The following is a 14732-nucleotide window of genomic DNA, read 5'->3' on the forward strand; positions in this document are numbered from 1 at the left end:
TTATAATATGGTGAGACAAATCAGACCAAGAATGTTTGACTAGTTCAAAGTCAATAAAATTTTCATGGCTGAGGGAATAGCCGAGAATCTTGTTCTTTCCAAGTCTAGTTCAGCACTGCCCTGGGAATTTTGTTTGAAAAAACAAAGAAGTGTCAGTTTCGAGGTCGTCTCAAATAAATTGCATTTCAAACAAAGTCTCTTTTGAAAAACTCCCATTTATTAAGCACGACATTATAACTCCGACTCCATCGCAGCCAACACTGACTTCCAGACCCAAAACCCTCCCTTTCCGTTCCCCACTCCCCTGCACTCATTGGCCATCTTCCAAGTTACTCTACCCCTAATCTACTGCTCCAGCTCAAAGGAATTTCCCCCCTCCCATCCCATCTCCTAGGGGATATTATCTCCAGGGAAACTAAGTAGGTGAAAAGTCAAATGTCCCTTTCCAGACGCCTCCGCTTCTCCTTCTTATGTCAGCACTAGAGTAAATGCAGCTTGAAGTGCTGACAAGAAGCAGGACTTAACTCTGCTGAAGAAAGGAAAATGTTTCATGATGGCTGAGGTTTATGAGGTTGTATATCTTCTTTCACAGGCAATGGATTTGGAATGGGAAGTGGACTGTGAATAGCACCCTTCCTGCCACTTTCTTGATCTACCATCCCAAATAACTGTTTGCTGCGATGTTTGCTCTGAGAATCTTCCACAATACCTGTAGCAGGAGTGACAACTAGTTCTGTACCCCAAAAACAGAATTAAACTAATGGGTAATATTATGCATTGAGACCTCCAACCTCCGGGGAAAAGCATACAGCATATTATCCTAGATATTTCCATTTGAGCTGTGCTTTTCTGGGTTGAGCTGCTTATTTTCTTTCCTCCTCTTCAGCTATAGATTTTTTTTTAGCTGTAAGACTCTGAATCTCATGTAAAGCAATCACACATTATTCCAACAGTTGAAGAGACTCCAAATGACATGTTATAATATCAACATCCATCACATAATCAAAACCAAGTCACATATACTCCTATAAGTGTATATTTTCCAGCATTAAGCATACTAACTCTAATTCTCTTGGCCTTGTGAAAGGGCTGGAAATCTGGCTTTGCCAATTGGCTTGGGTCCTGATGGAGGTTCCTCTGCTATAGGTGGTTAGTAAGACGATCTCATCTACACCCCAGGTTGTTGGTTCACCCAGTTTTATGCTAATGCCCAGTGTTTTAATGTTTTATATTGCTGTGTAAAACATGTATTTAATGTTTTTATGACGTTGCAAGCTGCCCAGAATTGCCTGACAATGAGATGTGTGGCATATGAATTTAATAAATAAATGAAACACCTCAACCTCTATTCAATATAATTGTCGCATATAGATAACTACTTCCTGTACAAAAATTTAAAATTGTCCTGGAACAGCTTTCTTCTCATGGTCATCATTAACTCGGTGTTGAAAAGTTGACAAGCTTTATATCAGGAGTAACAGTTTTATTAACCATGTTTACATTAATTTTTAAGTCCACTGGAGTCAACGTTGTGTCTGCAGTCTCATCACTGCGAATGGAGCTCTTGTCTCTTAAAAATTTGCTGGAGGACCTTTCTCCCAGAAGCAAAGCAGGCTGCGGTTATCAAGACAAATAACTAGACTGAGGAAATAGCCATTTGCATTTCCAGAGGGCAGAGTCGCTTATGATGACCTTTACTTTAGCTGTATTATCTTCAGGAGCAACATCAACTTCTTGTACTACTGCTTCTTTGTACAGCCAACTGCAATGATACAATACAACTGTTGTTTATTACTAAAGAAATAAAGTTATTAATCAGAGTATCACAAATCCCATGGTTTTGAGGATGAGAAATATATTCCAAGCTTGCATGTTTTCTCTTACTTTTTTGTAAAATTGAATAATTTTAATCTGCAAGGATAATTTGGAAGACTTTTTGAAATGGGTTTCCTGAGGTTTGAGACTTATAAACACAGGTATGTAGTCTTCAATGTATGACCATTCGCTTAGCAACTGTTTGAAGTTATCACCTACCTCAAAAAGGGGACTTACAACCCAGATCCTAAATTCCAAGAGTTGCCCTCCCTGCAGTCATGTGATTGCTCTTCGGGTGCTCAGGAACATGGCATTTATGGCCATTTGCAGCATCCTGCAATCCTGTAACCATGTTTTAAGATAGTTTTGCAGAAAACCAAAATCTGGTACTTCCAATTTTTAATAAAACTGCACCACAGTGAACAGCTTAACAATGCATGACCACAGCTCTACAGTTTACTCTATCTTATCTATAACTTGGTTTTTTGCTGTTGGCAGGGCAGCATTTGTGTAAATGCACAGCCAATAAATTAACAGAGAAATTTTTTTAGTTATTAAATGGGCTTAGCAAATAAAAAAATTGGATGAGCAAGTAGTATTAAATTTGTTTACAGAGTCAATAGAAGCAAAAAGAAACAAAAGCAAACTGATTCTAAAAAGTAGAATTTTGATACTAATTGGCATGATTTTCCAGCCATTGCTGGTGCGTAGTTGTCACTGACCTGAGCTGAGGTCCAGATAAATTTATTTTAATTGTCATATTTTTTTTCCCAGTTCCTTTCAAAACTCTTGCCTCAATTTCTTCTTTCAGCTCTTTTAAACCATATCCAAGGAGAGCTGAAGTGACTATAGCATTTTGTTCTTCAGGTTGATACCTAGCAGCAAACAGATGTCATAAAAATAGACCTTGGCACAGCAGACAGTTGTGAAATAACTATAGAAATTTAGCTTGTTTATATAACACACACACATTTTATACAACTATAGATTTCATATTTTAGTTTGTTGTAAATAAGTAAAAAACATTTATTTTCTGATGGGTATTTATCATATCATATTAATATCATTTAGTAGGAAAAAACAATCTCCATTACATACTAAGTGTGTAGTAGTGGTACATACTAATATAATTTTGTTTGGAAGATAATTTAATTCTGATCCAGAGAGGATCAGAAGGGGGAAAGAAACCATGAATGTGTTCATTTGGAGTCTTTGTTTTTCCTCGTTCTCTCTCTAAAATCTGAACCATTACACCAACTGCCATGTAAGATGAAGTAAAACAGGTAACAGTCATCTCAGAAACTTGTTACATTGATTTCTTCCATCCCAGATCCACTCAAGATTGTTATTACTTCTGCTGTTTGGATAGAATCCTAGTATTTTATTTCTTTTAAATAAGTCTTAAATGTACCATGTAAACAGATCCCTTTTCTCTGTAGAAGAATGCAGCTAACATAAATTTAAATAACGAAATAATATCATCAGCCAAAGCTGGCAAAATAGCACACTTAGCTATCAGCACCACTTATGCTTCCACAGACTATGTCATTTCTAGAAGCATCTTTAGGCTAAAAAAATGTATCCTTCAGAAACTAATTTTGTCCAATTATAAGCGAATCATTGATCAGATTAATTAAATTCCTGTCTGGGATAAAAAATATTCTGCTTCTTACAGTTCAATGATAAACTTGTGGTGCCACCATAATAATTCTAAATACTTTTGGGTTTAGTTTGTTATGAACTAAGATAGTCAAAACATAAACTACAATAGCATTTTGAAAGTTATCTCTTACCTATCTACTAAATCCACTTTATTGTGTACTTCAATAATGGATTCAAGTAGATGATTGGGAATATTAAGATTCTTGAGAACTGATGATACAGTTTTTTTCTGGAGGCTGGTTTCTGGATGGCTAACATCTCTCACATGAACAATTAAATCCTAGCAGCAAATAACACACAGATATTACTCAGTGGTTTGATAGGAAGAAAAAAAGGTAGATTTTATGCGGGCATTACAATACAAGCTGCAAAACTGAAACTGAATTATACTGGAAAGGTGTTAGATGGCTGATAGTTAGCATGAATATGCGGGGGGAGGGGATGGTTTCCAGCTGTAGAGGCAGCCTGCGGTGGGAAGGAACATGATGCGGACTGCTGGATACGCTTACTCTGCCCCACTGTCTGTTTTGGCTTGCGTTTGGAGAGCAGGTTGCTGCTGGTTACCTTCTCCTCAGCCCGCTCACGGGTCTTGCCCTTGGCCTGCGTGTTCCTCTTGCGCACCCGACTGCAGCAGTGGGTGCATGAGAGGGGCGCTTTGCCAGCAGTCACTGCAGGAAGCGGGGGAGGGAGCGGCATTTCTCCATCCGCTACCACACACAACAGGTGGAAAAGCACACCCAGGCCCAGCAGAGATGGGGGGGGGGGGGGACATGTGATCCCAGCTGGGTTTTGGTGGCAATAATGCCAATGCGGATCGAGCCTTCCCTGCTTGTGGTGGCTGCCTTTGGCTTGTTGGGAATAGAATAGAATAGAATTCTTTATTGGCCAACTGTGATTGGACACACAAGGAATTTGTCTTGGTGCATACGCTCTAGGTGTACATAAAAGAAAAGATACATTCGTCAAGAATCATAAGATACAACACTTAATGATAGTCATAGGGAACAAATAAGCAATCAAATCATATTAGGAAATGGGCGTGCTTTTACCACTTCTACTTGCCCTTTCTAGCTTTGCCTCTTTCGGGCTGGGTGGATCTGGTGCTCCAGGTGGCGATGGCAGAAACCTACTGGACCTGCGCGAGCTGCTGGTGATCTCAGTGGTGCCAAAGTGCATTGGGTGTGCGAGGGGAGCACACTCCACCCATGGCCAAGGGCAAGACCAAGGAGCTGACTAGCGGCGATCTGCTCTCCAACTGCAAGCCAAAAGAGATGGGACAGAGTAGGCAGCAGCCGCCTCACACCCTCCTCACCTTGTCTTCACCTGCAGCGGAAGCAATAGCTAAAGGCAGAGGCACAGGGGAGAAGCACGCGGTCCGGCCTGCTGGATGTGCCAGGCAAGCCACTTGCCCTGTCCCAGCCACATGGGATAGAGCAGGTGTGTCAGGTGGTCCGCATCACGTGCCTCCCACCCTCCACTCTGCCTGCTGCCAATGCTGCTGCCGCCATGCCTATTTCCTGGAGGGCTAGTTTTGATGCTGGACCCCCCCGGTGCGTGCACACACACCTGAAAGACTGGTAAGGGCGGCCGTTCTGGAAATGGTAAGGGGCCTTACCATTGCTTCAGTCCTGCCCATCCCATCCTGGCGGGCGCATGCGTTGCTTCGGCCCGGCCCATGCCATCCGGGCAGGCATGTGTGCGCACAGGTGGTGGGCACATGTCTGCACACATCTGGCCCACCCCATCCTGTGCTCATGTGTGCCTGCCGGGATGGCATGGGATGGCCTGTGCACGTGTGCACCTGCCTTCTCCTGTGCGCCTGCCTCCTCCTGTGCTCACGCGTGCCTGCTGGAATGGCAGGGGCTGGACCCCTGCATGCATGCACCCATCACCTCCTGTGCATATGTGTGTCCACCGGGATGGGTTGGGCCAGGATGAAGTGATGTGAACTGGACCCCTACTGTTTCCAGGACAGCTGTCCACGTTCTTCTCTCTCCAAATCCAGCTTCTTAACCATGGTGTTATGCTAATCCTCAGAAAGTCAATTATTACTCCCAAAATGTGTAGTTTAAACTGATAAAACTATATTACAATACTAGCTTTTCCTATAGGTGTTTGAATAAAAGATTGAATTCCTCACACAAACATACATTACAGAAGGACTGGTATGGCTGCATGAGTCGGAAACATAGTTTAAACTAAAAATGCTTACTGCCTTTCAAAAGCCCACATTCAGTTCTGCCAAATTATGTTTTGCTACTGTTTGTATTATGTACCTTTTACTCTTAAATTAGAAATGAACCTGTTATTCTTTTTTGAATCAATAAAATGAATAAATGAACAAAGAAATATGTAATTGCTGTGGTACTTACTGAGCAAGCTACATCTTCTAATGTAGCTGAAAATGATTCAACAAGATTGTGGGGCAACTGAGAGAGAAATCCAATGGTATCAACATACAGAACAGTCAATCGAGATGGCAGGTAGCCAGCATGAGCTGTAATGTCCAATGTGGCAAAAAGTTGATCCCGAGGCTGTAACTTTGCATCCCCTGTGAGGGATTTGATTAGAGTGGTTTTCCCTAACATAAAGACAGAAGTGATATAAACTGAACAGTTTGCTTCATGTAAACTTTTGTTAAGAGATAAATAATGACGATCATAGAAAATCACTACTGAATGCATATATATCACTCTCTAGCTTCAAGGCATATGTTATGTACTTGAAATTGGGAAATTTCCTCCCAATTTAAAACCTAATTTTTCCTGTAGTCTTCTATGTGGAAAGGACAGCAAAAGCTACAACTACAATTTAGAATGTGCATGCCAATTTTCCAGTCAAGAAATCCCCCATCTTATTTTCCACAAATTTAAACATTCTGCTATACAAAGGCATACACATGTTTACGTGAATATCCAGTATGATGGTCCTTACCACAATTAGTATAGCCCATTACTGAAATAATTGGAAATTCAGATTTCTTCCGTTGTTTTCTGAGTAAACTTCTATTTTTTTTAAGCTTCCTTAGAGCCTTTCGAATTTTAACTTCTTTTTCTTTTAAGAGACGAAGCTGAATTTCCATGAAGGTTTCACCTGTCAAAAACAGTTAGAATTGCTGCATTTTTATTTTTATACCTATATACAGTATAAAAATAAAAATGCTGTAAACATATTTTGCACCAATATTTTGGTGCCATCAGTAGCCTGTAATATTTACATTAATCAGAGTAAATGAGCATATGAAATATTATGCTGATTTGCAGCAATTCTGCCAATAATAGTTCTGACAATTACATTCTCAAAATCTCAAAAATTATATATTACTAAAACTTTATACTTTTATTGAAATTCTATCTTATAAATTTTGATGATGATTAAAATTGAATGTATACTATGGAAACCAGGAATTTTAGGAGTCAAGAATTCAAAAGCTGATCGTATACAATGGTTCCTTGGTACTCAATTGTTTTGAAACTCATTGAATTTGGTACTCCAGGCATTTTGACACAAATTTTTTTGGTACTCATCGCGCCCCTGGGAACCAATTAACGATGAATATCAAGGGACCACTGTACAATATCACAGAAGATGTATATTCCTTAAATATACACCCTATTCCTTAAGGCTAGTTATGCCCTCATCATAGCTATGGCAATCTCTAAACATTAACTGATTTACACTAAGACATTTTTATAATCAACAATCTATGGAAAAAATAAAAAATATTTTTGTATTCCTGTTTGGAGTTTTCTATGGAGAATCCTCAGAATCAGATCCAAGCAAATATTTTAATATAAGTTTGCTTACCATTATAAGAAGAGTTCTATAAAAACTTAGTTCTGAATTGTTATTTTAGGACCATACATGTAGATGGGCAAATATTATAAGACTGTTTCAACCTATAAGTCAGTTAGATTTTAACAAGAATGTTTGCTATTATATAGAGAGAAAAGGCATGTCAGTTAAGTACAAGGTCAAATACTTTGTAAACAGACACAATTATTGTTTTGAAGTAAAGTGATTTATAGCTTCTTTTATGGGAAAATATTTTTGAATGTTTTGATTGCTTATTGAGATATTTTCTTTTCCAACTTATTCATACTACCTGATCCCATAATGTATCTTGAGCCACCTCTCTGTTGATCTAATTGAGCAACCTCATTTCTTACATTGGTTCTGGGAAAAGACAGAAGGAATATTTTAAGCCTTTGAATGGATCTACTAGTCTACTGAAAGTTTATAATACAATGGTAATACAGGCAGTCCTTGAATTATGTCCACCAATTATGTCCAGAAAATTTGTTGCGAAGTGGTATGGCCATTAGGTGAGGCGTCTTATGAATAAAACCAATTTTATGAATTTTCGACATGATCATTAATCAAATCACCACCAACATTGAGACATCAAATGATATCAATTTGCGACATTCCCTGTCAGTTTATCTACTGCTTTTGCTTGTTGAAAGCTCAGTGAGAAGATAATTGCAACCTGGTTCCCAAGTGCTCAAATTATGATCATGTGACTGCAGAGGTGGCACAATAGTCGTAACTTTGAAGATGGGTTATAAGTCACTTTTTTCAACACCAACGTAATTAAATTACGTTGTTTAATTAATGGTTGTAATTTGAAGACCATCTGAAGCTCCAATTCAGCTAATATATTTATTAAGCTCAACTGATTTCAATGAATATAGACTTTCAAATATTCCTAAAGATTTTGCTGCCCAAATTGTGGCACATAAGGGCCTTGTTGCTATTACAATTATGCTATTGATTTCCTATATTTTAATTTAAATCTTGTTAATCATAAGCCATTTGGAATCCTTGGAAGTAAAGCACAGCAGCATTTAAGCCAAAGTAATACACAAGTAAATACTATTTAATATAGAAAGTAATAAATAAATAATACAATTATGGTTATGTAACTCTAGTTATTATTAATAAATATATTGCAACTAGTTGACATTCATAATAATTTAAAATAAATTTGGAATTTGGAGTAAAATCTATTTTGGGAGAACACTGACATTCAAAATGATGCTTTCAATGTGAGAAATATATTGAGAACTAGTCCAGAAACTGACACCATAAGTTATTTCAGGATTTCCAAAAGCTCTCTCTCTCTCACACACAAAGCCACAGAATAAAACAAAATATTATTATGTGGAATTATAATAATCAGGTTTCCATGTTTGATCTAAATTTCCTTATATGAAACATTGTACAAATGTACAGACATATAATCTAACGTAAGTAGGCTACGTATTATTTTAATTACCTGAAAATATATTTTCCATGTCGTTGATATTAACATTACTTTTACTACTTTGTGTACCTTAGAAGTGGGAGTTCAGCCAAAGCTATCTGGAGTTTTGCTTCCTTTGTTTGAGCATTACATCGGAAAATATGAAGGACAATGGTGTATCTGTCAAAAACCTTCAAGCCCCAGGCCTTTTCAAGTTCTTTCTATACAAATATAACATAAATGGAAATGTTTAATATTTCTGCAAATTTACTTGCATTCAAGCCTCTCTCTTGCCTATAATGAATGAAAGCCAAAGCAGATCATGTGGGGATAATTCATTGTATGTTATCATCATACAGTGCATTCTAATTACAAAGAAACATTTGGTGTGCCGGGTGACCTATTTTCATAAATGCAGTATCTAAGGGTGAAAAGTTACAAAGAACCCAGAAAAGTAAAGCATGCCAAACTAGATCAAATAATTATAGATACAAAGTTAAATATTTATTTACATAAATGAACATGCCTACTCTTATTTTAGGCAGCTGACAATAAAACATGATGCTATTGAGATAACATTTACAATATATTCAATAAATACAAATACATCATGTAACCTCTGAGATAAGACAAAATACCTACTCCCAATATTTTCTATTATAATAGAAATTCCCTCTCCAACCTCAAGGGCTATTGGAAAACTATGGTCTTGGCCAGGGGTGGGTTCTACTTACCTTTACTACTGGTTCGCAATGGGGCGGTGCGCACATGCACTTTCTCTCTTCTGCACAAGCGCAGAAGCATTTTGATGACGTCGGGGTTGGTGGGCAGAGCCTGCCGCCGGTTTTACTACCGGTTCTATAGAACCGGTGCGAACCGGGGGCAACCCACCACTGGTCTTGGCATTCTTCCAAACTGGTAACAGGAAAGAGGCCACCTTGTGGGGAAACTATTCCAAAGAAAATATTGCTACTGAGCAGATCTGTTTACACACTCTTCCAGAAGGTACATGATGGAGGACTTTAATTAGCCTGGCATCTGATGGAAGACAAGCTGTGCCATGCAGAGCCTTTCTAGAAAATTTTTGACTTGTCTTGCAGACGCCCCACCCCCCACGCCCCGGATAGATGAAATAAATGATGGTGGAGAACAGCTGCCTTTGACCTGATAACAACAGAAAGTTGTAGGATTTTTCCCCTTGGTTGATTTAAATTGTTTCATTTTGGAGTTGGCAGAAAATAGTACCAGCATGAATTCTGCTTTCTCTATTGGTCATCTCAATCATGGGAATAATACAAATACTTGAACCAAAACCTCTAAACTTCCAAAACCCCTGAACTCAAGTAAGTTTCCTTAATAGCTTATTTAGGCATTTGCAGATGTTGGTTCACAAGTTATCTGAAATCAGCACTTGTATTTTTAAGTGGGAATTAGGAAGTAACCAACCACAAAAACTAACTAATGTTGATTTCTATGTTATTATCCTGCTTATCTCACTACAACCAGAAAATCTGAGCCATGTTATGGTTGGCATTTGGCATCATTACTGGTCAGGCATTTATTATAAAGATGATGCTATCCATTCAATCATGTTGAAGAGCCTGGTGGCGCAGCAGACTAATAGCCTGTTATTATCATTCAGCTGCCTGCAATTACTGCTAGTTCGAATCTCCCCAGGCTCAAGGTTGATTCAGCCTTCCATCCTTTCTAAGGTAGGTAAATTGAGGACCCAGTTTGTGGGGGCAATATGCTGACTTTGTATAAATATACAACAGTATGAAGGCTATTGCTTAACGCATTGTAAGCCGCCCTGAGTCTCCGGAGAAGGGCGGCATATAAATCAATTTTTTTAAATTTTTTTTTAAAGTTGATTCTTGATAATTCTATGGACCAAGCCTCTTCACATTTTCCAATCTTATATGGCTTCTTTCAGTTGTTTAATGCTATGGCTGGTGTCAGGTTTACTGGAAACATGCACACCATATTCATATAAAAACTCCAAAAAGTTGAATTAAAAGAATTGATATATTCAAACTAAAATGTACTTACTTTAGTTATAGGAGAGAGCATTTCTACATTTACGAAGACAGATGATAAAAGAGGCAATCTTTTAATTTTTTCTGAAAGAAAATGATTATTATATTTGGAAAGTAAGATCTAATTATTTTTATTTTTATGAATGAAATAATATTGAAACACTACAATTATTCAGTCAAACCATGTTTCAAATATTTATGAATCAAATCTCTGATAGCTTAAGCAAGGTATAACATCACTCATGTTAAAAAATATTAAGATGTACAATATCCACTATTTCTAATTTATCTGAAATTAAAGACATTTAAAATATGACAATACTGTATTTTTACTGCAAACAAGGATTTGGCCCAGGTTTCATACAAATAGAAATATTCATAGGAACTTAATTACAGGTAGTCCATGTATTACAAATGGAATGGAGCCTGCCCATTCCATTTGTAACCTGAGGATTCATAGGAGTGAATCTCGTACCTTGAAAACAATCACTCCCCTCCTTTCGCCCACGCTTTTGCTAATCGAATGAGAGGCTTGTTAAGTGCACGTGAGGTATTTTGGGGTGGGGAAGGCCATGGGGGGCCTAGTGATGGAACAAGCCATCTGCTTCCGACTACTCAAGACTTCCCCCGACCCACATATACCTCATTTTCCCTCCCCTGGAGGTCTTTCTGGGCCTTCTTTCTTGTTGCCGAACCGCTTGAGGACTGCTTCAGCGATGAAAAAGGAGGTGTGGAGGGCCATGCGTGCCATTCCAGGCCTCCTTTCTCACCCCCAAACTGCTTGAGGAAGGCTTTGGCAATGAAAAAGGCATGGAGGGCCACACACGCACCTCTGGGCCTCCTTTCTCATCACTGAAACGTTTGAGGATTGCATCCCTGTAGTGTTTGGCAGCCCTTTGCAAAAAGACTTTGCTGGTAGTAACAGAGCTTTTGAGGGAGGCATCAGCCCCTCCCAAGCTTCTCTGGTGCCGACAAAGGACTGCCGAAGCCTACAGGGAGGCAATCTCCCTGTAGGCTTCAGCAATGAAATGGCAAATGGAGGGAAGGCCTGAAGGACCGAAGTCTTCTGTCTGTTTGCAAACATCCAGGCCTCAATTCGCAGAGAATAGAGGCTTAAAGTGCGAGATCATGAAAGATTAGTAGCACGAGATCTTGCACTACTGATCTCACATGATCTCAGGGTACGTTAGGTCTCTGTTCTCTATGAATTCACCGAAAGCTGGAAGCAACGAAGTAACAAAAGAGAGATCTTTGCATGGTGAGTCTCCACAGGTGGAGTGCCAGTGAAGACCCGGCCAGGTGTGTGTGTGAATAGGCCAGGCAAATGTCACAATAACAGAATTGGAAGGGACCTTGGAGGTCATCTAGTCCAAGCCCCTGCTCACGCAGGAGACCTGGGCCAACTACTGCCACGGTGCTGCAACATTTGTAATTTCGGGACTTGTTCGTAAACACTAGGGGATGTTTATCATGTAACTTCAAACGCTCACTAAGGGAATGTTCGTAACCTGGGAATATACATTAAGAAAAGTTTTGAGATACATTCTTACCAGTTAGAAGTTGAAAATTTCCTTTGTGAAAGATAAATTTCTTGTCAGGAATTTGTATAGGCAGAATGATTGTATCTATCACGGTCCAGTTTTGAAGGGTGTTTATTAGAGTAACAGCTTCAGCTAGCTGCAATTCAGCTGTAACATTGGGAAAAAAATTAATTGTAACAATAATTGCACATGACATACTTCTAACATTTGCCTATATATAAACAACTGCATTAAAATGGATGTAATGATACTTTGTAATATTTATTTCTTTGAAATTAAGGGGAAGTACTACAGAAATACGGAATGTCATTAGCAGGATTTCCGTATATCAATAGCACAGTCATCAGTAAAATGTCAATGCGTTCATTCAAGATTGAATGCATTAAATGATAAATCGCAAATTGGATCAGTGGTTTTCTATCTTTTCCTTTATAAGCATCTAACAGCAACAAAGATTTCTGAGAAACACCATATAAACCAGTTTGGCAATATGGCATATGATTCCTAAAGATGATACCCATGGAACACCAACATTCAATAAAAATGGCTACATTAAAAAAAATGAAATGGCTGAAATCACAAATCACCAAATTTCATGAGATTTTGATGTTCGTCTCGTTTAGAATCTTATAATAGTAGCAAAAATAAAATAAAATAAAATATCCCAAATCTTTTAAAATATGGCCTCTCAATATTTCCCCCCCTTTTACATCTCTGTGGTCATATGGCCGGCATGACTAAACGCCAAAGACACACGGAACGCTGTTACCTTCCCACCAAAGGTGGTCCCTATTTTTCTACTTGCATATTTTACGTGCTTTCAAACTGCTAGGTTGGCAGAAGCTGGGATAAGTAATGGGAGCTCACCCCATTACGCTGCACTAGGGATTTGAACCGCTGAACTGTCGATCTTTCGATCGACAAGCTCACCTGTAGTAATCTTTAAAAAATAAAAATTGTTTTAAAATGTCAATTTTTGGCCTGCCTTTTGTAGAGTAGCTGAGAATGGGTAAAGAGTATGAACACATTTGGATTTGATTAATGTTAAAAAAAAAGTTTATGCTTTGTCCATTTTAAAGAATTTGGGACAAAAGAAACTATGCTCTTTCCCCAAAGACCATCAAGTATGAATAAAGTGCAATGTAATATGATAAAAAAATTAAATCACAACAGAAGAATGTTAACTAGCTTTACTAACTTTAAATGAAAGCTTCTTTGATATCCCTTTTCGGTATTGAGAGATCAGGGTCAACCTACTGCAAAAAATTGTGAATGATCACTAGAAAGTATACTGTCTTTTAGGCATCCTCTGGATTTCTGCATCTCAGAGGTCATAGTCCTACCCTTGGTGTTCCTTGAAATTGCCTCATTTTCTAAACCAGAGGTACAAAAACCCTAGATCCTAGAATGTCCACAAAAACCACTGCAACATCATAGTAACACCATCTTTCCATTACTAGAAATATTATGCATGCAACTTTGGGAAAAACCCTCATTAGGAGAAATACTGCAACTTTTACTGAAAATCCCCCCCCCCTCCCAATCATCATCACATTATATGACTGCAGTTTATGAAATCCCTCAGTAACGGGCTCTTGCTTCGGAGAAGTTTTCAGCATTTGCACAGCGTCCAAATGCACCAAGCGTGGCACATGCACGCAGCCAGACTCAGCTGCATCTCGGTTTGGCCACTCTATGCAGTCACAGTAACAGAGCTGGAAGGGAACTAGGAGGTCATCTAGTCCAACCCCCTCCTCACGCAGGAGAACCTGTACTAGGGATTCGAACTGGCGACCTTTCTGATCGACAAGCTCACGGCGACAATCTTGATCACACCTGTGGTCAGCTTCGGCTTGTCAGGTCCCCATTTCACAGCCGGGTGTACAATAAACACCCTTTGGGCCTCCAGGGTGACAAAAGGTAATCTCGACTCCTCCAACAGCTTGTCTTCTACATCCAGGTCTTCGACGTCGTCCAGGTCATCCTCGTCGTCTTCTTCTTCTTCATCGTCGTCGTTGTCTACGAGGTCCCCCTCCTCGTTGTCTTCCGTCCCCCAGGAGGAGAGCGTACCACCAGCCCCGCTCTTTCCCCGAGCCGATCCATTGCCGGCTGGCGGCTGGCGATAATGGACAGCCGAGTTGTGCCAAAATCTAGCGGAATTTCGCCACTGACAGCTAGCTGGCAGCAGGCGAACCTCTGGGCGCAATATCCGAACCAAGCGTTGCAATTGCCGCCACTGGGAACCCATGGCAATCATTATGTGCAACACTCATTATTTTCCCCAAGGGGCTCTACCTCCGTTAAGGACAAGATCAGTGACGGAACGGAAGTGCCTTCTTTGTTGATCCCACCGGTTGGTGCACCACGCCTAGAAGCCCCGCCCCTCTCCGCCATTCTTCCCCTCCCGGCGAAGGAAAAAAAACAGCAACAAAA

General features: G+C 39.4%; 1 protein-coding gene across 1 annotated transcript; it reads right to left on the reverse strand.

Annotated features, from left to right (window-relative positions):
- Positions 1-1301: 1301 nt before the first annotated feature.
- GTPBP6 (GTP binding protein 6 (putative)) lies at positions 1302-14590 on the reverse strand. The gene is made up of 10 exons (XM_070942974.1): positions 14136-14590; positions 12309-12446; positions 10772-10842; positions 8813-8943; positions 7583-7653; positions 6412-6570; positions 5850-6058; positions 3609-3757; positions 2538-2690; positions 1302-1762 (listed from the first exon to the last, which is right to left on the reverse strand). The coding sequence occupies exons 1-10, from the start codon at positions 14554-14556 to the stop codon at positions 1624-1626; spliced, it is 1641 nt and encodes a 546-aa protein (XP_070799075.1). The 5' UTR covers positions 14557-14590; the 3' UTR covers positions 1302-1623.
- Positions 14591-14732: the final 142 nt, after the last annotated feature.

Source organism: Pituophis catenifer, unplaced genomic scaffold (genome assembly GCF_029215685.1).
Source record: "Pituophis catenifer annectens isolate HBS135680 unplaced genomic scaffold, rPitCat1.0.hap2 SCAF_4, whole genome shotgun sequence".
Classification (NCBI taxonomy): Eukaryota; Metazoa; Chordata; class Lepidosauria; order Squamata; family Colubridae; genus Pituophis; species Pituophis catenifer.

Excerpts from the sequence above, each read along its gene's own strand:
- GTPBP6 (XM_070942974.1), bottom strand. The coding sequence starts at position 14,556 with ATGATTGCCATGGGTTCCCAGTGGCGGCAATTGCAACGCTTGGTTCGG. Across the intron at positions 6,571-7,582 it reads AAGATACATTATGGGATCAG|GTGAAACCTTCATGGAAATT; the intron begins GTAGTATGAATA and ends TGTTTTTGACAG. Across the intron at positions 1,763-2,537 it reads TTATCTGGACCTCAGCTCAG|TTGGCTGTACAAAGAAGCAG; the intron begins GTCAGTGACAAC and ends GTATCATTGCAG.